The following is a 25,784-nucleotide window of genomic DNA, read 5'->3' on the forward strand; positions in this document are numbered from 1 at the left end:
ACTGAATATTAAACCATTGGATGCTTTCACTAACAATTCAAAATCTATTTAGATACAGCGTGTGTGTACTTATGTAAATATTCTAAGCCAGATAAACCAGATATAATCCTGCCAAGTGCGCTGCACTGGGCGAATTAGAATGGCCGAATGCCATTCCTGGGCTCCAGACAATGCCTGCATTAATAGACCGACGAATGAGGGGAGATGTGACATCACCATGACACACTTCAAGGCAGAGTACGGCCGCGGGGGCCGCAGGGGGAAGCTTTCTGCTTCACTGTAGCGAGCGAAAGGGAGAGGGAGGGGCGGAGACAGGGGAGTCCCTCTCCTCCGAGCCTGGCGCCTCGTTTCAGGCCAGGATGGGAAACGACGCAGCTGCGCCATCTTGGCGGGTCGTGGGCAGTGCCCCTCGTTGAGCGGCAGCACGCGTTTAGGTCAGGACCCGGCTCAGGATTTCTCTGCCTGAGTGTGTGCGCGCCAGGCAAGTGACCCACTCGGGAATCTGTTGCTTTCCACTTAGAAAATCGCTGGATCCTTTTTCGTTGTATACTCCGGTTGAAATGGCCAAGTTGGTGTCTTTAAATTTCAGCTGACCCCCACAGTTCACCTGCTGACATGCTGCAAGGTCCACAGCCATGTGATTGTTTAGCGCCAAGTGGAAGATGGGTGTGTCCCGCACTGATGTTGTCACCAGTCTGCCAGTGCCCGGGGGTCCCATGTGGGCTGGAGCCGAGCTCTGATCTGGTGATCCCAGCCCCACCCTGGGTAACTGTGAGGCAGCCGCGCACCGCAGCCTGGGCAGTCCGGGTGACCACAGGTGACCTGAGGTTTTTCCAGTGTCTGTACACCGCCGAGCTTTAGATGCGTCTTGACCCCGATATAAGGCAAACTAGCAAATGCATGCTTTAATAGGTACAGTAAGGGTCTCGACATCCCTGACTTTAACATTCGCCAATTTGCTTATTCGCGATCAGTCTGGCCGACGGGGCCCTGAAAGGCAGAAGAGCAGAGCGAGATGAAACCGAGCTGAGGTTGTTAACCTTAACTTTGAAATTAGCTGTGCAGCATTCTAGGATTGTGAGACGAATCTAGCAAGTGAGTGAGCCTCTACCTGCCGCCTGCCCAAGCACCCACTACCCAGGATCCCCATCTCTGCGTGGGCTTGTTTTAATACGGTACAGAAATCTCCAGGTTCTGTGTCAGCAGTGTGGGGAAAGACAGGCTGGAGATGACTTTACAGGCTGTCTTGACAGTTTTATTGCCCGTTTCATTTCAGTAGGGTGTGATAATCCCGGAGGCAGAGAGAGACAGTGCAGGCTAGACGCAGAGGAGGGATTTGTGTTTATTTTAGCTGATCACTATAAGTTTGTTATTACTGTTTCCTGTAGTTGATCCATGTTATTTAAACTAACTACAAGCCAATAAAACTTTAATTTTCATATAAGGGATGGTGACATGTCTATTAACTATGCATACTATATACTGTAGTATATTGTATGATGGTATAGGGGGGGCTTGGTTATATATGAATTTGTCTATTTACAATGGTTCTCTGCACTGAAACCTTAAAGATATAGAGACCCTACTGTATTTACTCTGATGGGAATAGTATATTCTGATTATACTGACAAGCACGTTTAGAGGCATTCCACTAAAATGCTAAATACACACATACAGTATGCAGATGCACACTCACTCCAGAGCTCTTGCTGTGTATGCGCACACACACTATCGTTCAGATGTTTCTGGTTCTGCCACTCATGTCAGAATGGAAAAGACTTGTGAGGATCCATCTTCTTGGTGAAATATTAATTTCATATCTAAATCATTCTCAGGTTTGGCCAAGGGGGGGAAGAGCAGAAGAAACTCTTTAGTTCTTGTCATATTCGACTGAGCATTCTGGTCATGTCTCTACTTGACTGTGACCGAATTTCCCCAAGCAGTGAGGCACAACTGGCAGTGTGCCACAGGGGTGGGGTATATATCAATAATGCAAAAAATGTATTCAAAAAAGGAAAGTTTTGACATGTAGATAATAAGTGCCAGGCACAAAACCATGCAAGAAATGTAGCAGACACAAACCCATCCTCTTGCTGATGATGGTCCTTGAGTTCATGCAGTGGGTCGTACAGCAGGGAGGTCGTGGGCGTACTGTATCCTGTCACCCTGGGCATGCTCCAGGTACTTTCCCTTGCCGAAGTTTTTTTTTCTTGGCTCCTAACTGGATGCATCCTCAAGGCCGGGGCCTGCTAGGAGAATTAACCCCACGGCAGGCTAAATCGAAATCCGCAGGCCCTGAACTGGGGAATATCTGATGGCACCAGTGGAACCAGTCTGCACGGTGGTGGTGACTGCCCGTCTGGCCCCTGGGTGCCACAGGGAGGGAGGTGGCAGTGCAGGGGTGGGTTCACGCTGCCTGCATGAGGCAGTAGGGCTGGGCAAACAATACAGTGGTTAGTTTACCTTGGTATTTCCTGCTGCTTGTCTGAAAGACTGTATTAGTGACCTTTTGGCCCTGCTTATCTGACTGAGTTCACCAATAAAATGTTTATTGGTGTTCAGTGGCAGATCAAGCACTTTGTAAATGAATCAGTATAGATCACACTACAGACAGTAATTGGCAGTCCTGTCCTCATGAGGAATCCTGCTGTGTTGTCTCTTGTCTTCATGGGTGAAGCTGTGCAGGCAGTACCGCAGTTTTATCAGCATGATGGTGTCCCAGGGCAGTCGGGAAGTGCAGGGAATTGGTGTAGAAACAGCAGAGATCCTCCTCCCTCTCCCTCCCTCCCTCCCCGGGCCCGTTGCTCTCTCTCCCTCTCCACCCAGCTGCACTGTGTGTATCGGTTACAGGATTACGGACTACCTCTTTCTCCCTCCTTCCCCGCCAGGTGGCTCGATGGTTCGAAGAGGAAGAGAAAGAACAGCCAATGTTCGGTGAAGAGCATGTCTGGTAAGGCTCCACATGTGGGTTGCATGTGCCATTCTTATCAGACAGAACACGCCTCCCAAGACCAAAACAAAAAGGCATTGTGATATTCTGGGATTAGAATCGGGCGGTCTTGGATGACAATAAAAGCAAGTCAAGTTTTCTAAGAAAGAGTACTTCTAAGAAGTATTAAAACATCTGCGTTTGTCATCTTTGTAAAACCTGAATCAGACAGATGTTGCACTGTTTGTGTTGCCAAGCCTGGTTGGAGCCGTGTTGCTGTCTGAAACTGTTTTCTTTTATTTACTAAAGGAAATGTCATTGATACTAGAGACAGGTGCATGGTATTCTGTTAATGCCAGGTTCTCTGTAGCCTGTCCCTGGAAATTGGTGACTCCCTGTACCCCTCATTCTGCAGGAATCTAATATCGGTTTCCCACTGCTCTGGGCTTTAAATCAAGTTTACACATGCTATACATAAGACAATCTGTAGTTAAAATGAAATGAGAATTGCAGACACTTAATGTTTTTCCTCAAAGTTTAGATGCCTGACTAGGAAGTCCTTATTAGAGGTAATACTTTTTTTCTAAAGCTGATTTTTTGCACTGCTGACTGTTTTCAGAGGTCGTCATTTCAGAATAGGCACATGTAGGTGACTGCAGCACCTTGTTCCTTGTGTCCAGGGCTCAGTGCAGTTTAGTGGAGACTGGTACTTAACTTCCCTGCTAATGGATGAGCTGCTCCAACATTGGGCTACAGCCCTAGGACAGATCAGTGCATGTTCAATAGCATCAACAGAGGGGCAAATACACTGACCTTGGCTGTCCCCAGCACCGTGAGAGATGCAGGTGTACTAATTAAAGCAGCCTTTTAGCAAACAACTGTTTGTCATGCAGTAGATTTGAGCTTGTTTGTGTCTCAGACGAGTGTTGTCTGCATTTATCTGGTCTTACATTTATATGTCCCTGGGTGCTTGCGTGGGTGTGTGTATGTGGCTGTAGTTTGTCCTTGTGCACTGGTCTCTCTCTGCACATCTCTGTGTGCTTCCTGTGTGTCCGTAGTTGCCTCCAGGTAACTCACACTTAGCAAAAAAGGCTATGGGAGTCTGACACTGATGCACTGCAATCACAGTTCTCACTGGGTGCGAGCTGTTAGAATATTTACGCACACGCTCCACTGGAACCCCTTGTACTTGAACCTGCCTTACAGGGGTAGAAGTGAAGCCAAAGACCCTTGTGCCAGGCCAGGACAGCCCAGCCCAATGATTCCATGCCCTGTCATCTCCTCAAGCACATTAACCACACCAGGCACTGTTCAGAAGGCCTCCACCCTCCCAGCTCTCCCAGCTCTGACAGCAGAGAAAGCTTTACTAGACTATCACTAGACTAGACCTGTTCCACAGTGGCTGTGCCTGGGCAGCTCCGTGAACTAAAGGATCGTCGAATTGCGTTCCCCCTTTCACACAAATTAGATGGAATTGCATTCCTTAAATGATTATAACATTCCCAGTAATATTACGTTTCACACAAAAAGTATAGACGCGTTAAGTTGCGGTCACACTCCAAACCTACCAGAGTTTAATTGCATCCCTATTTTAAATAAAAATAACTTTTTTAAAAGAGTTATTTTGGAGTTGAAGCACAACAGTTTAATTTTGAAAGCCTTATTTAAGTAACACGTGGTGTATATTTGCATTCTTACAATTACCTTTTTCATGTAAAAGTGGGAGTGGACTTCATTCCCATGGCTAACCACACCAGTTTGAGTTTTGAAGACCTAACATAAGGGTTCTTTATATTTGCGTTTCGAGATCAAGTTCAACGGTTAAATTCTTGCCCTTGGGGTATTAATTAGGCTGGTTTATTGAACCATCCAATGCAGTTACATGCTATGCTTTGTGACGTGCTGAGCATGTGAGATGTTTTTGTCTTTCGTCCCCACAGTTTGTGTGCAGGGTGGCATCTGTGTGTTGCACAGCGTGGGTGCAACGTGGCGCCTGTCACAGTGTTCAGTCGTGCACGGTGTAGCGTCCGTCACAGTGTCATTATGTGGGCAGTGCTGGTCCTGCAGCAGCTCTTCTGCAGGCAGAGTGTCCACTGCCCTGATGACACTGGCCCCCCTGGCTGGCTGGTGCTGCCTCCCTAGCGCTGAGCCTCTCTGTTCCAGGGTACATCCCCAGCTACCTGGAGAAGGATGAGCCCTGTGTGGTGTGTGGAGACAAGGCAACTGGATACCACTATCGCTGCATCACCTGCGAGGGCTGCAAGGTAAGGTATCAGCACAAGCGGAGCCCATACAGCCCCGAATGCATGTCCTGTATTCTCTACATTAGCCGAAAGGGGCGCGTGTGCTGACCAACTCTCGTTTCTTCAGGGTTTCTTCCGCCGCACGATCCAGAAGAACCTGCATCCCTCCTACTCCTGCAAGTACGATGGCTGCTGCATCATCGACAAGATCACCCGCAACCAGTGCCAGCTCTGCCGCTTCAAGAAGTGCATCTCCGTGGGCATGGCCATGGATTGTGAGTGCGCCCCGCGGGCACAGCCTCAGGCCCCATGCGCTCGCGCTGCAGGGCAGGCGTTTCACTCCACACTGAGCTGCGGGCCTCTCCCAGCCGCTGAGCCTGGGCTGCCGTCCCCTGACTTGATCCTTGAACTCCTACAGGAAAGGAAGGGAAATGAGTGACAACAAGGATGCTTATCTGAACTTGAAGTCGTTGCCCCAAGTTCATTAACCCCCCCCCCCGTCAAGTTGATCAGTTTTGCAACAGCAAAAATATTTTTTTGTCATCCTGTTGATTGCAATAGGGGTTCGCTCAGCAGTGAGGTTAGGGGTTATGATATTTAAATCCTGCTAACATCTTGTCACTTCCAAAATAATGAAATAGAACAGCATGTTGAAGCGATGGAAGACATGACACAGACATGCACACAAATGTAACCTTACTGTAGACAAGCGTGCGTGTTTTGTTGACTGTAAACCCTTGCACAGTGGTGGTAGATTGAGCAGAACCTCTTGTCCCTTTGCACTCAGCATTCACTCAGACCTCCCTGACCTGCTCGTCAGCTTTCTCTCCGTCTTCCTTTTTTGGCCTTTCCCTGTCCCTGCGTCCAGTGGTGCTGGACGAGTCCAAGCGTGTGGCGAAGCGGCGGCTCATCGAGGAGAACCGCGAGCGCAGGAAGAAGGAGGAGATGGTCCGCACCCTGCAGAACCGGCCCGAGCCCACCAGCTCCGAGTGGGAGCTGATCCGCATGGTGACGGAGGCTCACCGCCATACCAATGCACAGGGCTCCCACTGGAAACAGAAGCGGAAGTTCCTGGTGAGACAACATAGAGCTCATCCTCATTACCCAGGCCTCCCAGTGCAGGTGGAGACACCTGGTCCTCATCTCTCTCTATTTAAATTATGCATGTGTGCTTTCCTAGACTTAAGAGGCATGTGTGAGATCCTGGACAGCCTGTCCATCTGCCTCTACTTAAGACCTGTCTTTGGTCAAGGCTGACTGCACTCCCCAAAAGGCATTCACGGGGGGGACAGGAATAGCAGCATCTTCCTGAGTCACACATCACCATGGCAACTTGCTGTAAATGGGAGAGGTCAAGACAGGTGTTGCCAGGCAACAGCAGAATTGTCAGAGCAGTTTTCATTCATGAACTAAAATCCAGTCAAGATGCCTATAGCATCATTAGAAGCGATCATGGTATTCAGACAACATACACATTCTGTATTCATGCAGTTGGGCACAACATTCTCCTGGGAATAGATACAGGGTACAGCTGTCAACAGCCAACTGTAAAAGAGTGCCCTACCGCTAGTGCCTTGGTGTATCTGTTGGACTGATTGTTTTGAAGACTGTGTGGGCTTCGTGAAAGGGGATAGGCAAATGACTTTGCTTTTTTAAGTCCCTGTGTTAAAATAAAAGTTCAATTCATTATCTCTCCCATAATGAGTCAACTTCCAGTGTCCTGCAGTATGTGCTGTGCAGTCCCAGGTTTCTAAGTTTTGTTTCTACATTTGGATTGTAGCAGGTGGCGTTATGTTCTGGCACATCGTATAGTATGAGTGTGTCCAAAACCAGCGATTATGTAAGGGGCCTTTCCCATTATACTTGTGTACGGTGTTGCCAGGTCAGCCTCCCATCAGAAGCTCTTGATCTTGTCTGATTGTCCCAGTGCGTTTTGTAGGTCCAAGTTGGACGTCTTCCTTCCTTCCAAAGTAGTAGAACATCAGGCCAGAGCTGCACAGGTGTCTGTCTGCACAGCGTCTTGTGCCAGAGTTCACAGCTTAACCCCCCCCCCAGAGCTATTAAGAACTGCTAGAGAAAGCTAATGTGTAGCATGAAGTGCATTCAGTCTTAAACAGGAGCATTTCTGGTGTGCTGTTTGACTCCATTCTCATTGTGTTATCTGGGTACTGGACTATACTCTAACGCTGAACCACTGTGGCAGTATGTAGGACACCATTGAACAGGAAGCCAGAGAGAACAGATGTTTCTTAATTTGAATTGCAAGAGGGGAGGGCAGGGGGAACTCTCTACCGATGTCTGGATCTGAGTGGCACTCGTGTTACTTTTATGATACTAGCATTACTGTCCTTGCCTTCATTATAATGTTGTTGCACTTGTTCTTACTTGCAGTCAGAAGTGTTGTCTCCTTTTAGAATCTTTACTTAATGTAAAATTTCATTTGGCAAAGGAAGTTAATAATAACTAAAGGATTGTGTCTTTTTAGCAGGTGGATCCTCATGAGAGTTTCAGACTGCAGTCTGTTGCAGCACTCCCTGCTGGCCACTGCCAGATCAGCATGGTCCTATATTCTCTAATCCTAGTCCGTTTTCCCTCCTTCCTCCTCCTCTCCCTCCCTTCTTTCCTGCCTCCCTTTCCAGCCAGAGGATATTGGGCAGTCCCCAGTGGCGCCCACATCTGACGGGGACAAAGTGGATCTGGAGGCTTTCAGCGAGTTCACCAAGATCATCACCCCGGCCATCACCCGCGTCGTCGACTTTGCCAAAAAACTGCCCATGTTCTCTGAGGTGTGGCCTTTGTCCCCGTCTCTGTGCCCCTGTCTTTATTGCATGCCTGTCTCTGTTGCAGCATGCCCCAGCATACCTGGGGAGTGTGTGTGCGTATAGCGTACCTGTTCAATTAGTGTTGCTGTGACTGTGTGAAGTGTTATCTGCTGTATTCTGTAGTGTGCCAGTAAGCATTTGGTTGAATGCCTCTCTGCTTGGGTATGTGTTGTACGTTATTGCGTGCCAGTAGCCATGTGCCCGTCTGACTCACTGGATTAAAACAACCGTCCTCCTCGTTCTCCGTCTGTCTGTCCAGCTGCCTTGTGAAGACCAGATTATCCTGCTGAAGGGCTGCTGCATGGAGATCATGTCCCTGCGGGCAGCGGTGCGCTACGACCCCGAGAGCGAGACGCTGACCCTCAGCGGGGAGATGGCGGTCAAGCGGGAGCAACTCAAGAACGGAGGCCTGGGCGTGGTGTCCGACGCCATCTTCGATCTGGGCAAGAGCCTGGCACAGTTCAACCTGGACGACACCGAGGTGGCGCTGCTGCAGGCCGTGCTGCTTATGAGCTCGGGTGAGAGCCGGCTGTCGGTAGAAACCGAGTCCCCGTCTTATTTCCGAGGGCACCTTGTCCCTCTGGAAGACTGGGCACCTCTTGCCTTCAGAGACAGAACTGCTAATGAAGTGGTCATTTCTGATTGAAGGGGGAACTGCGGTCCCAATTTGTCAGACAGGTTATTAAATCTCGGTCACAAAATAAATGAATTGACATTCTAGAAAAAAAATTGAAATTCTATATTAAGCACAGAAGTGTGAATTTTGTGAAAGTACCATAAGTCGCCATGTTGATGCAAACTCCCATTCGCCATGTGATGCGGCCCTTCCCGCTCACTAGTCTCCGTAATGACTGATGTAATGCGATGTATGAGTGATTAAGTACAGGTTGTGAGGCAGATATTTCAAAAAACATTACCATGTTCCAAGATGATCTGCGTGTAAGTCCATAGTATTTGTCGGCAAAACCATCTTGAAATTGAAAGGAATATTTCTATTAAATTAAAAGAGAAGTATTCACAAGCCTGCTTGTTTACAAAGTTGTAGGGCAGCACGTGTGACTGGAGGTTTTGTTGGCTTGTTCTGAATCACAAAACATTGCTCGGTGCATAACTGGAAATACTGCCTTTTTGAAGTTTTACAAGTTACTGTGTACATTTTACTGTTATTGTGGTTTGAAATGACTCATCAATGCTGATTCTTTCTCATCCCAAAATATGAAAATAGCATTGCTGTCCCCCTTTAAGCACCAAAGACAGTTAAACATATAACGTCACAGTGTTTGCAGAGCCAGTGTAACTGCGACCATTGAGAACTCCAAGGACTGCTGTATTTCCACTGTGGTTGTGTTCTTTTCAATGGATCTTGTTTCCTTCTCACACGTTTAGAACATAAGAAAAGGTTACAAACACAAAGTGGCCACTCAATCCATCCAGTCGGCAGTTAGTAGGAAATTGATTTGAGGATCTCATCCAGCCATTTCTTATAAGATAGCCAGGGTATCGCGTTCTACAACATGGCTGGGCTGTTGTTGCACACTCCCACCACCCTCTGGGTAAAGAAATGCACTTCTGCCTGGTCCGTGTTTCAGTGTTCTGTCTGGAGAGGTCTGCTCAGTCACGTTGGGAGAGTTGCGTCCTGCCTGGGTCGTTTTTATTTACATCAACCTTTCACCCCCTCCTCCTCTCCCCCCCCCGTTTCTCTCTCTCTGCCGCAGACCGCTCAGGCCTCACCTGCGTGGACAAAATCGAGAAGTGCCAGGAGACGTACCTGCTGGCGTTCGAACACTACATCAACTACCGGAAGCACAACATTCCACACTTCTGGCCCAAGCTGCTGATGAAAGTGACGGACCTGCGGATGATCGGGGCCTGTCACGCCAGCCGCTTCCTGCACATGAAGGTGGAGTGTCCCACCGAACTCTTCCCCCCACTCTTCCTCGAGGTCTTCGAGGACCAGGAGGTGTGAAGCGGGGTTGGCCATCCGGAGAGGCCGGGGTGGAAGCTGGGGGGAGGGGGGGAGGGGGAGGGGCGATTACTGCCTCATCAAACAATCAAACACACCACCAGCAGCAGACGAGAAAGCCATCAGAAGGGGTTCGTTTTTTCTTAAAAATCAAATGGGTGGCCCTCTTGTTTTTGTCGTTTTTATAAGCTGTGCTCGTGTTTTTTCACTTTTTCCCCGCCCCCAACGTCCACCCGCTCCTCCGCCCCCCCCACCCCTTCATTGATTTCACAAGTGGCGCCCTCTCCTGGAGTGCACTGGCACTTCACGGCGAATGAAGTTCGCACGCAATGCGTCGAGTCACCACCAGGTGGTGGTCTTTGCTGCTGTGCACCACTGTGGCACTGGGGCCCACACCCCTCTCACTGACGTGTTCCCCGATCCACTAGTGATTCAGTTTATCTCAGCGTTAGTAGACGAAATCGATTCTGGGAAACAGATGTTCCCACAGAAAAAAAGACCAAAATTTTAGACTCTTTGTAGAAACATTTGTTAAACAGATTTTATTCACTCTTAATGACTGCAGTGTCTAACATTAGGAACACACAGAACCCCATTGGCATTTTTAAAGGAACTGTTTGCGTCAGCCTTCTCTTTATTTAAAAGAAGCTTTGTTTGTTAAAGATGATTTAAAAAAAAAAATTTCAGTCTTTGAAGTAGAAAACAACTCTTTCATTCTTTTAGAATCACTGTTCATTATGTAAGCTTCTTACCATGTGTGCAGTTATCTCTGTGCTACCAGACTGTTTCGTTTATCACTCATTTTAATCTAACAATGCCATATCCCGGAAAGTTCTGTCTCTCATCTTGTTCTGCTCATGAGCAATAACAGAGTCCTTAAATTCCCAGAGTTTGCAGTGCAATTCTCTGGCAGAAGAGAGCGCTTCTTCTCCGTGTTAGTCACTGATCAGACTCCCCTGCTGTTTCCTGTGTGAAAAGGAAAGGTGCTGTGCTCAGCTGGAGAGCTTTGGACAAGCACCGTTTTACCTCGGCAGGCAGGAGCACTGCAGTGTTGTGTCTTCTGAATGCATCTGCAGCAGAGCTGCCTCAGTCTGTGAGTCACCTGCTACCTCCATCTCCCTCCGCCTTTTATAAAGGCCGTGAGCCCATCATGTCAGGTCAGTGTTAGGGGGTCTCTGCACAGCACAGCTGGACAGCCAGAGACAGGGAGGGGCCCTCTGGTCTGCAGAGTTTACTACCTTAAACCTCCTCTATTTTTTTGGGTTTGTTCTCTTTGGGACTGTTTGTCCACAGACGACAGGCTGTCCCCTGTTCCTTCTACCCCCAGCCACAACCAACACCCAACACATGTTTGCAATACTGAATCCACTGCTCAGGCAATATTGCAAATGCATATTGGGCACAGAGCTCAGCTCAGGCAGTCTCCGCAGGGCTGAACTTGAGAGTATTACCCAGAGAGTTTTTTTTTTCTCCCTTGGCAGTATGAAAGACCAGATCAGCCTCGACATTTGATACGTCACGGCAAATATCTCTGAACATGCAGCGCCCACTTTGCTTGCATAGTATAGTACTACATGGGAGACTTAGCTGTCTGTGCTGTAATCTGAGCAGTGGTTCTGTAGTGACCAGCTCTACCTCACCTACTTAACACAGGGCAGCTGCACACAGGCCTCGCACATAGCAGGCTGACTCAGTGCTGTTGGAGCAGACCCATACTCTGACCTCTGACCTCTGACTTCTGACCTCTACATCCTGACTCCACCTCACTCCCACTTCACCTCAGTCAATAGAATTTCACTGAAACAGGAGGGCCTAGCCATTTCATTTTGTATTATTTTATTTATTTTAACTTGTTTTCATTTATTTGGGGGGTTTTTTTTGGAGGGGGGACAACGACGACATGGGGGGGTTGTTAAAAATCAGTTTGCGTTGTTTAGAAAATGTGGGACCAAGTGCAACTCTGGATTCCCCTCTTTGAAGACAATATAAAGAAAAAATATAAAGAGAAAGAAGATAAAGCAAATTGCTAAAGAAGAGGTTAAAATTTTAAGTGAAAATGCAGAGGGGACAGTTTCGGTAAATGGCGTGTCACTGTTTTTGAGGATAAAACAAAAAAGACAACCTCTTTTGATTGCTAAGCAGTCATTCATGGAGGAAGGGGGTGTATCGAGCAATGATTGGACAAGACCAAAACGAGGCTGAGGAATTGCGTGGTCTTTATTTTAAACAATTACAACAGATGTCCACATCGGTGTTTATGGTCCTATCACAATCTGAACATGCGGAGAGACTGCCTGCTTCCAGCGCAAGTGAAAGACAGATCAATCAACCTGAAACCACGCCGCCTTCGTGAAAACCTTGAAGTGGACATGTAATGTCCGGCCTCCCCCACTCCAGCCACTCTTCCTCACAGGAAAGACGTGGTGCTTTGTCTCTGGCTGTGGAAGCCCCAGGGTTGATAAAATCAATCTCAGTTAGGGTGAGCACCCCTGTCTCCTCTACAGATGGAGCCAAGAAGAGCTCTGAGCCCATACCCTGCGCCCCATGCTCTCCAATCATAATGTCACGTATTTTTGCACTAAAGTGGCCATCCTACTCCCCCTCCTGACCCCCCTCATTCCCTCTCACCCAAGCACTTTCCTGCAATTTTTTATCCATTTTGCTTAACATAGCCAAGCCAACCCACCAGTGGTAAACGCCCCACATTTGTGCCATCCGTATTTAAAAAAATACACTGGGAAAATTTCCACTATTGGGGTGAATTCCGCTGGTTTCCTGGTCTCTTGTCATCTGAGCACCGCAATGCAACTTCTGAATCGCAATCCCCTTTTGAAAACCACCATTAAATGAATGTGAAAAAAAAAATGCAAAGATTCAATCAGGGTCTTGAGTAAAAGTACTACGAAGTAGGCCTGTGAGAGTGGTGAAATTAAATTTTCAATGTAAAATGGATTAGGAGAGGGGAAGAGGGGATTGGTCCAATTCAAAGAGCACTTAAAGGGGAGATGGGATTAGTCCTATTAAAAGAGCACCTGGAGAGAGGGGAGATGGGATTGGTCCAATTGAAAGAGCACTTAAAGGGGAGATGGGATTGGCCCAATTGAAAGAGCACTTGGAGAGAGGGGAGATTGGATTGGTCCAATTGAAGGAGCACTTGGAGAGAGGGGAGATGCAATTGGCCCAATTGAAAGAGCACTTGGAGAGAGGGGTTTGGTCTGCTAAAATCAGGACATGGTTCAGGCTTTTGTAAACATGTGGGAGTTTGACCTGTGAAACAGCAGGGAGAAATTACAGTGTGAGATTGTGGGAAGGTCTCTAGGTAAACCCAGTCAGCCCACCTGGCCAGCATGTGCGGTGACAGCCTTCAAATACACACCAGCTACCTGGACAAGACCTGCGACCAAGACAGCTCCTCTCTCACACCTGGACTCTGGGGTTTACAAGGTTGAACTGAACAAAATCTGAAAACCACCCCCACCTACCCTTACCCTCCCTCCCTCCCCTGGAAAGTTGTGTAGAAGAATCTGTTCCTCCTTTTATCATCAGAAAGACAGGAGAAGAAAATAATGGCATTCCATGTACACGGTACAGGATTAACTCTTGTAATGGGAAGAAAAAAGACAACAAAAGAAACGCCAGAACCCACAACAGTGTTTCTGCATTCTTGCGAGCTGACTGATTGGATGTGTGTCACTCTAGGGGGTTTAAAATGCTGCTTTACCTTCTCATTTAAATTTTATTTGAAAACAAAAAAAAAATTAAAAAAATGAAAAGAAAGATGACTTTTTTTAAGACTCCGGAACAAAGCTAAGAGCTTTGGAGAATGAGCTGGGGTTTTTTTTTTATTACTATTCTTTTTTTGTTCTTGTCGACGCTAAACTGCTCTGTGTGAAATCAGCCGTAGTCACTTTTGACCATGTGTGCAGTGTAACCTAGACAAAACCCTCACTTCCTCTACAGATCACCTCTAGATTGTATCAGTAAGCTAACTTGCTCTGTCGTCTGTACGTGTGTCTGAATCGTCCGTCCCCTTTTTTTATGAGGAGGAGCTATGACAAACATCAACAGGACTTTTTTTTTCTTTTTTTAAAAAAAAAGAGACTACAAAAAAAAACAAAACAGGCAAAAACCGAACAGGAAAAATAATGCAACAGAAACTGAAAATAGATGCTGACTGAGACACAATCTTCTCATACCTCACACAACACAAAACTCAAAAGAATTTGAAAGAGATTGAAGATATGTATTTACATGTGTGCGTGTGTCTGTATATGTATAAACGTATGTATATATGGGGATTAGAAAGCTAAATGGTAGAAGGTAAAGCGTCATCTAATTCAGGTTTTGGACAAATATTCTTTATAAGAGTGAGCAGGGAGTGGAGTGTGGGACATTTTAAATTTACTAAACAAAGGCTCTAAAGTTGAGAAGGGCTGCAGGCAAAAAAGTAGCTTATTGGAACAATAAGGCTCTGCCTCCACTCTGAAAGGAGTGCATTCAGTCTTGGGCTGACTGCATCTCTAGCAAATGATAGCAAAGCTTGCTTATTTCAGTGTTAATAGTGTGGAGCTTCAGAATGTCCAACACGAATTGTCCACACCCTCTGTAAACTGGGCTGGGCTGAACCACCACAAAGCTGTGCACGAGTGTTTTACAGAATCTGTGCTTGTACATGTATACATACATCTATACACACACACGCATGTATAAATAAGGTATTGAATGTAGCTGATGGGAGACTGGGCTGGAACTGAGCCTGGGAATTCACGACCTCATTGTCGGGTCACCAGCAGAATGAACTGGACAGTGGAGTCAAGCTGACGTTACACACAGTAAACTGAGAATATTGCCCAGCTGTAAGGTGCAATATGTTCTAAGTGTATTCTTACTTTTTTGTTGTAATTTTTTTGTTTTATGTTTTGGCCATAACCAAGGATGTAAAATAATATATATTTATATATACCGCTCAAAAAGCCAAAAAAATCAGGGATGAGGCAAATAGTAGATTATCCTATTCGTTTATCCCTTTTTTTGGGAGCAAAATATATACATATATGAATGCTGCATACATTCGTGTGTATGTATGTGTATTTGTATTTGAAAATGCCCCATCAGGTAACAGTCCTGAACTCCTGGCTTAATTTTTGCATGCAAAGAGAAAGTCCTTCCCTGAATTTACTGCATTGGGAACTGTCTGATGTGTTCCAGGATTGAATCACTGCAGCGGGCACGCACGAGCTTACAAACATCCCTTCTGTCTGATTTGTGTCCCTTGGTGTTTCAGTGGAGCTAAGAGGCAGTGTAGGCTCACAAGTGAACAAAGGGACAGTGGGGTGATGAGTGGGGTGTTGTGAGGAAGTGACCCTCTAGTGGTCAGTGCTGAGACACAGCGGTCAAGCAGTTAGGAATGGAGGGGAGGATGGGAAATGAGTTGCTTTAGTGAGATTCTAAAGTGTGTGTGAGGGGGGGTATTAATAGTTTCCAGAGTTTGCCAATACCTGCACGGTCCAGTCCTCCCCACCAGCAGGGTCTTACTATACTGGCAAGAGCCACTTTCAGCTAGCAGGGCTCTCTGTGCAGGGCACTGTACCATTCTTACCATTTTCCCAGGTAACAGTGGTCTTTAAGACCTGCTTATTAGGGAGGAGATGCAATGAAAACCCTGATCTTATTGAAGGAGCAATGTCATAAGCAGTGACCCTTGCACACCTCAACACTCCTTGCAAAATTTGACCATCTGCTACCATTGTTTTTTTGTAGCCTCAAACCTACATACCCAGAAACCATGGCCAGGCTGTGTCTCCCCTACTGTCCTGCACACTTTGTGCACCCATCTCTCCAGCTTGTGCCTGAGGACACCAAGCAGTTCTGTCTCGCCTTGCTAAAGACATGCTGCTGGCCTCTGTCAAGGCATTGACCAGCCCCCTGTAACCGTGGTGCACTGCAGTGATTTGGTTCTGGGATTCATCAGGCAGATATGGGGAGATTGTTGCAATTACTTTTTGATGCCAAATGTAGAGTTTGTAATAATGCAAGTAGCAAGATGTCTATGCAGACCCCCCCCCCTACCAAATCCCAGCCAGCCTTAGCTGTACGACACCTGCTCTTGTGACACCAGGGCTGGGGCTACGGCGGTAGGCATGTTCAAAAGCACTGCTCTCTGTAGTATCTTCACAGCTCACAGTGTCGGCTTCACTTCTGTCTTCTGTTGAGCAATCACTGTGCTTGCTAGTGTCTGCTGTTCCGTTGAGCTGAGGGGGGCAGACAGGGGATCCAGACCTGGGACAGGGGTGTGTCTCGGTTATGGGTTATTGTTTTACCTCTGTGCAACTGTTCAACTCATGTGAGCTCCACCATGGGTTGAGCGACCAGTGTTTTAAACCTGCTCCTGTGACTTCGCCTTGCACACAGGCCCACACGCTGTTATGTTGGGATCACAGCCAGCTGAGAAAACGTCTAGTAATTGCAGCCACCTGAATTCCAAAGAGCTGCTGGCAAGAAGGGGGGGTGGTGACCAAGTCTGTTCAAAATTAATCCTTTACCAGTCCAGAAATCAGATGAAAGAAGGGTTGGGGTTGGGTTGGTTTGGATTGGGGAGGGGGGTAACAAGAACCCACATTTGTGCACTGCCCCCTGTCCCCCACCGTCTCTGAAAGCCCATGATGCACCCTGCCTTCCCTCCCTCCCCTGCTGAGACGGGTTCCTTATTGGCCATTAAGGACTGCTGTGAGGGACTGTGTGCGCGTCATCTTGCATTCATGTACACGTTTGCCTTTATGAGACACTCTCCTGGTTTGGTCCAGTGGTGCTACCCAGAGGATCTGTGAGGAAGCCGACTGCTTCTCTCACAGCCATTTCCTTCCTTTCCTTTAGGATTCCTCGTACACAAGTGCTAGATACATACCAAAACTCAGAGATGCAATCATTCTTAGTCTTTTTTTTTAAAGAAAAAAATGGTTAAATGTGAATTTTAAAAATTTCTATAACAAAGGATAGTAGGAAGCCATGTATGTCCAAATACTAATATAGAATAGGTAGGATTAGGTAGGAAATGACAAACCAAATGGGCTGGGTTGCTGAAATACTATTTGTAACATTTTTACATTCATATGGTTGTAATGTTGGCCAGCTAGAGAAGATTTAAAGGTTAAAGTTTGTCAGGGGAGAATGGAGGACAAAATACATTTTGCGTTGTGAAGAAAATTAATTTTTCTAGTATGTGAAGAATCCTGGTGATTATTCTTTGCAATTTTATTAGATTGATCTGTTGTTCATGAATTAGAGGATGAATTAATTGCACAAACAGCATGCAAGAACAAGGCTGTTGGTCCGCAGAGTGTGCCTACAGACATTAAACCCATGGTACACAGAGCAGCAGGTCTGGAAAGCTAGTAACTCTCTGGCTGCAGTAGCTAAGTCATTGGAACACAGACATTCAGGAAAAAAATGCATCAGCTTGCAGAGTGGAAAGCAGTGAAGAAAGTCATAAATCTAAACCTATTACAACGGTCAGGTTTTGCAATTGAAAGTCTTGAATTGCAGTAAATTTGTTTTGTTTTTTGCAAGACAGTTACAACTGATTAGGAATTTGGCAAAAGCTAGGAGTGCAATGTGCACATTTGGGGAAAAAAATGGTTTAGAATCCTGCACATCCATTTCATAAAGTGGACCAGCCATGGGCGTGTTGGGTAATAAATGCAAGCGTGCAAATGCACACGCACACAAATACACACTCACACGCCTATGCACCTAGACTGGAAAAAAAACTTATTGAAGGAATATCTCAGGTAAAAAAAAAATGACAGTTGTTTCTCTCATTAAATAAACAATTTGGAGAAATCATGCTGTTTTTTCACTTCATAACAAAAGCTGAACTCGGTCTGCTTACTATGTCTGCTTCTCATTCTCTCCTGATTGGTTCAAAAGGTGGGCGTGGCAGAATGCTGCACAGAGCCTGTATGTTCATTGGCTTTTGCTGACCTGAAAAGAATCGGCAGGATATAGTTATTTGTAAGCACTTCCCTAGAGATCATGAAAAGAGGCTGCCGTTCTGTGCTATGTGCAGCTAGAGAAATATTCTCTTCTGCCTTCTGCAGTTCGTGTCGCATGTCTATAGAAACACAGTGTCCTTTATCTCAGAGCTCGCTGAAGATAAAATCCCTTTATTATGCGGAGCAGACCCCTGAGTTGAGCATTTTTTTAGTTTGTTTTTGCATTGAAAGGAAACATGACGTGGGTGTGTGTACTCTTTGCTGAATGTTAGTGATTTCAGCAGCATGTGTCCTGTTTAGCCTTGACTAGGCAGATGGTGACTCATGAGTGTCAAGGCAGTCGGTAATACGACAGCCTTGCTTGTCTGTCTGTGATCGTGCATTTATGCTACGTTTCCCCTGCTATTTGAGCGAGTGTATGTGCCTGTTAGACCATGTGTGATTATGCATCTGCATCTCTGGGCAGATCGTCTGAACTGCTCTGTTGAGCAAGCAGAGTCTTCCTGTTGCCTGAACAGAGCTTACCTCTTCCATTAAAGACATAGTAGCCTGCTTTAACAAGTGCTTTCAGTACAGCAGAGTACAGAGACATGAAAGCGATTGATTCTGTCTGCTTTATGTGCACAGTTGTGGCACATTCAAAGACCTGTTTCTGCTGTTGCAAGGAAGTTGGAAACCCTAGTTTAGAGGAGCTAATGTATTATAGTGAAGAATCCGGTACTGGCTTGCTTTATCGAGCCATCTCAAGACTCGGGTCTGTCTTGCAGAACTGTCCATTTTTACCAAGTCTGAGCCTTGGAGGAAGCCCGGTAGATGTAATGGAAGAAAGGTTGAGAGCACAGCCCAGAGTAAACAGGCCTGGTCTGTTTTTTTTCTCCCCCCTTGGCACATCTTGAATTGCAGTTGAGACGGAGTGTGTCTCTCGTGCTGTGTGAAGTGGACAGCTGAGGCTTTGTAGAAATTAGTTCCATCAGATTCATAGCTGTCAAGGGGGAGACGAGACACACTAACAGCAAGGACTCTTATTTCTTAACTGATCCCCCCCCATAAAATCTCTGTTCTCCAGTTTGGGGGTATAAAGGACAGTCCCTGTGTCTTCAGCGCTGCCACGTATTCCCACCATACCTGTGAGTTTGCGGACACGTATATACTGATGCACAACAAAAGGCACAACAGGTTTTACACGAGAGCTCATTGGGCATATGTTACTAAATATTCGAAGTTTCTTACAGGTTTGTTCATTGTTGGGGTTGGTTCGTTCCTTGGAATAACAAAATATGGAGCCCAAAAATGTCATAAAATGTCCTCAGTTTGAGTTAAAATTGCTAAAAGTTCATAAGTTCATTGCAAATGTGAATAGCCATTCAAAAAGACTTGGTTTAAATTAATACAAGCACAGCATAGGAAATGACTGGCCCACCTGTGTATAGAAGATCCTCAGGCTCCTGTTGAAGGTGTCTTGTCTGTGGGTAGTTGCCTGGAGAATAAGATGTTTTTCTTCAAAGTTCATCGGACTAGTCAAGAGGAACCTTCATGTGTCTGATATACCTCCATAATCACTGTAGGCTCCACTGGAAACAGCACAAGACGGTCCAGGGAGACAACCAATGCATCGGCAGAATAATTAGCTCTGCCGTCTGCATGAGAGAAGTCATTCAGAGTTAACATTGTCAGCTGGGAGACAGTGTTGTGAACTTCTGTGAACCAGAGGACACCTACAGTGGTTGCAGGGAGAGTGATAGCATGTGTTTTTTTACTGATCGGTGCCATTTTTCAAGCCAACTGGTGGGACACCGAAAGGCTGATGAAGTGGGGAGGAAATTATTTTAACAGCAGATCGCCTCAGTCTTTCTTCTCTAGGCCAGCAGAACATCTGTGGGATGCAGTGCCCTCAATAGAGAGGCACAGCAAGACTGGTAAAACCTCTATTGGCATTCTTCCAAGAGGCTGGTGAGGTCTGTGTGGATAGGAAGGGGGGTCATGAGTGATATCTTCTTGGCAATGTGTTCATTTTGATGGAGAGTCACGTCTCATACAAAAAAAACACATAATTCTTGGATCAGCGTTTTTATTCACATTTCCAGGTATTTCTTAGTTTAAACCTCTCTAAAATATGAATAAATCCTTTAGGTCCAAATGTCGCCCATTATTTGTGCATCAGTGTATATATATAAAGTGATAAAAATGATAAAGTGGATTTCCTGTTCCATTTCCTTTAATCCCTGTACTTTCACTGTACAGTATGTTTTTTTCTCTTTTGCAAGTTGCAGAGCAGCTCTTCCCCACTCCTCCCCAGCCCTGCAAGCAGTCAGGGTGTTGATTAAGTGGTATTAAAGACTTTCTTCTGGGTTTCTGAGAGTCTGGATAGTCTGACAAAAAAGATGCATTAAGGAGACTTAAGAAAAGCCTGTTAATGCACCTTTCCAACCTCAAGAGCTTAGCGAGCTATGCAGCATTTCAGACACCTCAGTGTGTGCAGCATGCAGCTGGTAGCTTTGCTTCTAGTGCCGTTCTTCCTGTACAGGCAGCGCAGGCACTCCTAGGCCGGCTGGTGGGTGTCTGTGAGGAGAGGTCCACTGGGTAGGCATGCCGTTCTGACCGCTGAAGCACCTTGTGAGGCCACCCTGAGATAGATTACCGCAACAGCAGGGACACCCCAGAGAGCCGACCATCTGGAGTGACAGTTCATGGGGACGGGGGGTGGATGTGGGTGGTGGGGTGGGTGCTGTGCGTGGGTCTGTCACTGATGCAGTCTTCAGGAGAAGGAGGTCTTCAGCCTTTCAGCTTAGTCTCAACACGTGGAAACCAGACGGACAGGACTGGTAGTTCCGAGCAGATGATATGAAGCTTTGTGCTTTTCCTCATCGTCGCTTTATTTGTGATCTGAGGAGAAGAATCCATATACCTAAAGGAGTGGACATTTGTGTTGCAATGCATAGGGTGCTATTTTTTGTGTTCTTACTGCAGTATTTATTATAAGCTTCAGTTCAGGGTCTGTAGTCCTGGGAACAGCCAGCAGCAGAGTTCAAAGCTACCAGACTTTGGACTTCTTTGGACATGAATGTATCCGTTTCAGTCTCTTGCTCACTGCACAGAAAGGCCATTGAGCATTCAGAATAAAAAAAAATACTTTTCTAGCTGAACAGATGCTACTAGGAATATTTCGAGTGTATGGGTGTAGTGTTCAGAACACGGCGGAGACAGGGATTTGAAATACTCTTCATTAGGAAGGCTGGGGATCAGTGCTGAAATTCAGTGGCTACAAATCAGTATGCATTGTACATGGAGTGCTCTGTCCCTGAAAAAGGTCGAAGCCCCTGGCACTGGAAGACTCCCAGTGAAGAATAACTGATGTGGTTTGAGTATGGTACAGTAAAGCCGTCTCAGAGCTTGGTTGTGGTTAAGTCACTGTCAAAAAAAAAAAGTGCAGCTTTTTGTTTTGCCTTTGTGTTTACATTTGCAAATCCCTCTAAGACTGCAGTTCCTTTGTCAGTTCGTCAAGCAGGCTGCTGTAGAAGCTGGTCTCTCAAGTAACCAGCGTGATGTAGGAGGGGGTGCCACCATGGCCCTGGCTGCAGTGCGCTGGTGTGTGTTAGCCGATTGCTTTCCGATCCCTTTGCTCCGTTTGTAACGGCTTTCCGTAGTGAAGGTGTTTAATTTCCTGCTCGCCGCTGCTGGGAAGCACTTCAAAACCCCTGAGTGAGAGGGAGCGGGGAGATGTGATGATAAATGACTTACCTTTCTTCCGCCACACGGTGTTTTAATGGCCGACGTGCAGGGGCTGAAATATGAAACAAGCTGGTTGGCATTGTGGCAGGTGACGTGATGGGGTGTCTGAGGCCCGGGGCGTGCTCCGGCTTCCCTCGCCTGCCCTCAGAGCTGACTGGGACAAAGCAGCCAAGAACACCTGCGTCCCAGGATGCACTATTCCAGTTAACTGCCTCCCCTTCCATTATAACATCCTGGCTTGTGATCAATTTATTCTAAAAAAAAAAGGCTAGTTCGTGGACTACTTGCATGAGGGTATGTAGTCCTGCTGTCCTTCATTGCCCAGAGACGTTAATTTAGATAAAGTGAAAGAAAAAGAAGAGGTGAATTAACTGCACATTGAATGCCAACAGCCTTGTGCGGTTTGCCAACACAGTTTTGATTCTGACAAATTCCACTCGCAGTTGAACTGTACAGCAGTTTGGAGTGAATGGATTAGATCATGGTAAGACCAGGGCCTAAACCTTAATGCTTGTGCACAGTAATCATCGTCCTGAATTAGGGCTGCACTTAGGGAAGACATTGTACTATTAATAATTAATAATATGGTAATACTAATAATAATATCCCATACAAAGCTGTTTTGCAGGAGAGTAGACCAGAATGGAGCGTGTGGTTAGCAGGCAGTGCATGGGGAGCACTTGGGGTGTTTCTGCTGCTATACTACCAACTGCAAATGTAAAAGGGGATTATTTTTCTACAGAAAGGGGAAGAGATATATGTACAGACAGCGAGGAATGTAAGAGCAGAGCGGATACAGGAGAACTCGGTGGCTTTATTTTGTTTAAAATAAATCCATATTATATATAAATATATATGCAATGTTTATGGGTTCGTAAACGGGTTCTTTGAACAGGGAGGACTTTCTCAGGATCAGACCTGAGGCCTTGCAAGGTGCTTACTCACCTCCCCCACAACCCCCCCCCCCCCCCCCCCCACCCCCACCCAGACTTCTGGGTGCTCACCCACGTAGTGCGCAGCCACGTGGGAAACGAGAGCTGTAACGGAGAGTTCGGACGTGCATCTTCATCGCACTGTGGCATTTAGCACACCGCCCTGCTTTCTAACCCCTGAGACAATTGTTCCTGGAGGTCCGAGGGCAGAAAAACCCCCGTAGCGCGGTTCTTCTGCTTAGGAACGATGAAATTGTGTCAAGAGTCTCAGACTTCAGCCCTCCAAGGCCACAGCCCTGCAGGTTTTTTAGTCCTTAAATCATAAAGAGCTTAAGATCTGGGTAAAAGGGTAAATTAAGACTTAATAGGACCAACTGAGCCCTTCTGAAGAGGTCTTAAGGCGCTGTGATTTAAAGAGACCTAGTAAACCTGCTGGGTGTGTCCCCCGAGGATGAGGACTGAAGGCTCATGAATTATGCCTACTTACAGTATATATACAGAATATGCATGAATACAGTTACACAGAATGGCTTCTGTGAGTATTTGTGCACTGTGTTTGCAAATACTCGCTGGACCCGGTTGTACTGTAAAACGTTTTATCTCGTTAACGATGGGGATAAATGTCTAAGCATGAGTTACTGGATAGTTTTCACTGCCTCTGTTAAATGGCTGCTCTATTGCTGTTTGATTGTAAAGAATTTTTTTCAAAGTCGTTGCCCTCATGAAAGTATTTGAGACCATGACCCTTTTGCTCTACTGTCTTAGCAATTCTTGTTTTATTTATTGCATTTTTTGTAGATGGGGATTTTTCACTAAAATTATTTTTCTTCAAAACAGCATTGGTAAAGAAGCAAATTGGTCTATTGTTTTGTGGTGAGTAAAAGAAGATAAGGTATAAAGGATCAAAAAGAAAATTTAACCAGCAGCATATATTACAAAAAAAGAAACAAGCTATAACTACTATTACTTCTACTACTATTCAGATGAGAAATTATTTTTGTATCTCTTCAGTCTGAGTTCCTTGCTTCACTGTGATCGCAGAGGCTGCTGGGAAGGCTGTGTGCTGCACTGATGCTCAGGGGTCGTGACCTTACATTGCTAGGGTCAGGGGTCAGCTTTGTCCAATCAAAATGCAGAATTTTTTTATATGTCCTGTGCTAATGGATAACTTGTACCATTCAGGCAAACACCTCACTGTGTAACTTCTTGTATGCAGAGCACTTTCAATGTAGTATGCAATGGACTGTTCCTTCATCCCCCATTAAATGGAACTTTCTAAGCTATTTTAAATTCTGTGGAGTTTCAGTATCTTGTGTTCCTTAAAAGGATTTCACAAAGTAATCCCGCAATTATCTTCTGTAGAGTGTGCTGAAGCACCCACCTGTCACTGTACAGCAGTGGGATTGAATCCCATCCAGCAACGTCCACATATAAAATACCTGATCACACATAATGCTTATTGATTTGACTTTGCTTTTGTCCACAGCGACATATAATTGTCCCCGTTATTGCAGTTAACTGGAGCAATACTCGGTATACTCCATTCGAGCAGTGCCCCACCTGGCACTTGCCTGACCTCTCCTCCTCACTGCTGCTGCAAGACATTCAGCAGAACAGGCAGCCCTCCTCCTCCTCCTCGCTTGTGTTTTCGGGGGGCTGGCTGTCTTGTGGTACGCAGTCAGCAGCTAGGACTGTGGGAACGGTGAACAGGTTACAGTGTCCCCAGTTTATACACCCGGCACCCCACACCCACCCCCCATCCCTGCAGCACACAGCGTGCCCCCCCCCCCTCCCCATTTCCGGCAGCAGGACCCTGCAATAAGTCTATTGGGTTGTGTAACGTCAGGTTTCTGTGGTGGGCTGCTGAAGTTCCAGACAATCAGCGTGTTTGTAAATGTCAATGTGTGATTTTCAAAATCTTTGTTTATGGTCAGGATTTTAAAGGAAGATATTTTTATGGTAATTGTCGCTGGTCTATTTTACTATATATTTATGTAATAAATATGTGACTAAAATTACCCCCGCCTCTACCTGTCTTTTGCTGTTGCCTCTGCCTCACACTGTGTCCATCTGTCTCGCCCTCCGGGGAGCCATCGAAATGACAGCGGATCTTGACGAACTGTCACAAACACTGAGCTGTTTACAAATCTTCGGCTTTGGCATAGCAATTAGGAGAACCTCATCCTACATGTTTACTTCAGATTCCTGCCCGTGTTATTTTGTTAAGTATGGGCCGCTGCCTGTGAGTGTTTTTACTGCGGCTGCTGTAATAAAAACCCAGCTGGATGTGCAGCCAGCCAACCGCTCTCCATCCAAGACTGCAGGACCCAACTGTCTATTCCTCGTTCAGAACAACTCCAGGACACGGGGGGGCTTTTTTGTGGAGAAATCTTAAGTGCTTTCAGGATATCGCATGCACTGCATTTTTGTCTTGCAGTTTACAAGATCACTGAAACCAAGATGTCCACAGCAGATGTCGGAGGCAGCTCGCCGTGGCGCAGTGGTGCTCAGCTCCAGTCCTGGAGGGCTGTTGATTTTTCTATTCCACCTCCAGCTCTTAACGACCTAATGCAGCTGATCGATAGTTAATTGGACCACTTTTCAAAGGGCTCCATCTGCTGCTGGTTTGAAGAGCTCTAGAATGCCTGCAGGCATCTGGCTCTTGAGGAGTGGAGTTGTGCACCTACAGCATGCGGCAGTGTATCTGAGAGTGTGCTGTTCAGGGCCGGAGGCCCAGGAGTTGGAAACAGATGTGCAGAAGTTTGTGAGGATTACATGTGTTTTGCTGTCACACCTCCACAGAGATGAGTCAGCCTAAGAGATGAATTTGTGCTGATGAATGAAACCGGGACCTCAGTGTAGAAGTGGAGCTGACAAGAAACACTGCTTTGCACAGCCAGGTGGTGCCCTTGTACAAATTAAGCGGGCGTGACGTTAAAGTCGCTTTGATTGGGATCCTTTGAGGAACAGTTGGGTGTATGGGTGAGGGTGCACGGCAGAGTCTTCAGACACTCGAACCCTTGCCTCTGGGCATGCGATGAAGACAGTGACTGTGTCGTATTCTGTCCTGCGCCCTGTGTTATGTGTTGTACAAGTGTTACTGCTTGTCCGCCACCTCCTGAGGTTCCAGTTTCAGACTCCACAAGGTTTAAATGGACACTTGGACACCTGCCCA

The 25,784-nt window shown here is 46.4% G+C and overlaps 1 protein-coding gene across 6 annotated transcripts in view; it reads left to right on the forward strand.

Annotated features, from left to right (window-relative positions):
• thrab (thyroid hormone receptor alpha b) overlaps nucleotides 1–24,627 on the forward strand; it is a 142,764-nt gene extending 118,137 nt beyond the window's left edge. For 4 of the 6 annotated variants that reach the window (XM_088623266.1, XM_088623267.1, XM_088623265.1 and 1 more), the window contains 7 exons: nucleotides 2,889–2,950; nucleotides 5,072–5,193; nucleotides 5,300–5,447; nucleotides 6,041–6,246; nucleotides 7,812–7,958; nucleotides 8,254–8,512; nucleotides 9,710–24,627. In XM_088623266.1, the coding sequence (XP_088479392.1) occupies nucleotides 2,889–2,950; nucleotides 5,072–5,193; nucleotides 5,300–5,447; nucleotides 6,041–6,246; nucleotides 7,812–7,958; nucleotides 8,254–8,512; nucleotides 9,710–9,960 (1,195 nt within the window). In that variant the 3' untranslated portion in view covers nucleotides 9,961–24,627. Of the gene's footprint in view, nucleotides 1–2,888; nucleotides 2,951–3,259; nucleotides 3,264–5,071; nucleotides 5,194–5,299; nucleotides 5,448–6,040; nucleotides 6,247–7,811; nucleotides 7,959–8,253; nucleotides 8,513–9,709 lie in introns of those variants that run through there. The other 2 variants (XM_088623270.1, XM_088623269.1) reach the window with 2 other exon arrangements.
• The last annotated feature ends 1,157 nt before the right edge of the window (nucleotides 24,628–25,784 follow it).

Source organism: Lepisosteus platostomus, chromosome 28 (genome assembly GCF_059453375.1).
Source record: "Lepisosteus platostomus isolate fLepPlt1 chromosome 28, fLepPlt1.hap1, whole genome shotgun sequence".
In the NCBI taxonomy this organism is placed as follows: Eukaryota; Metazoa; Chordata; class Actinopteri; order Semionotiformes; family Lepisosteidae; genus Lepisosteus; species Lepisosteus platostomus.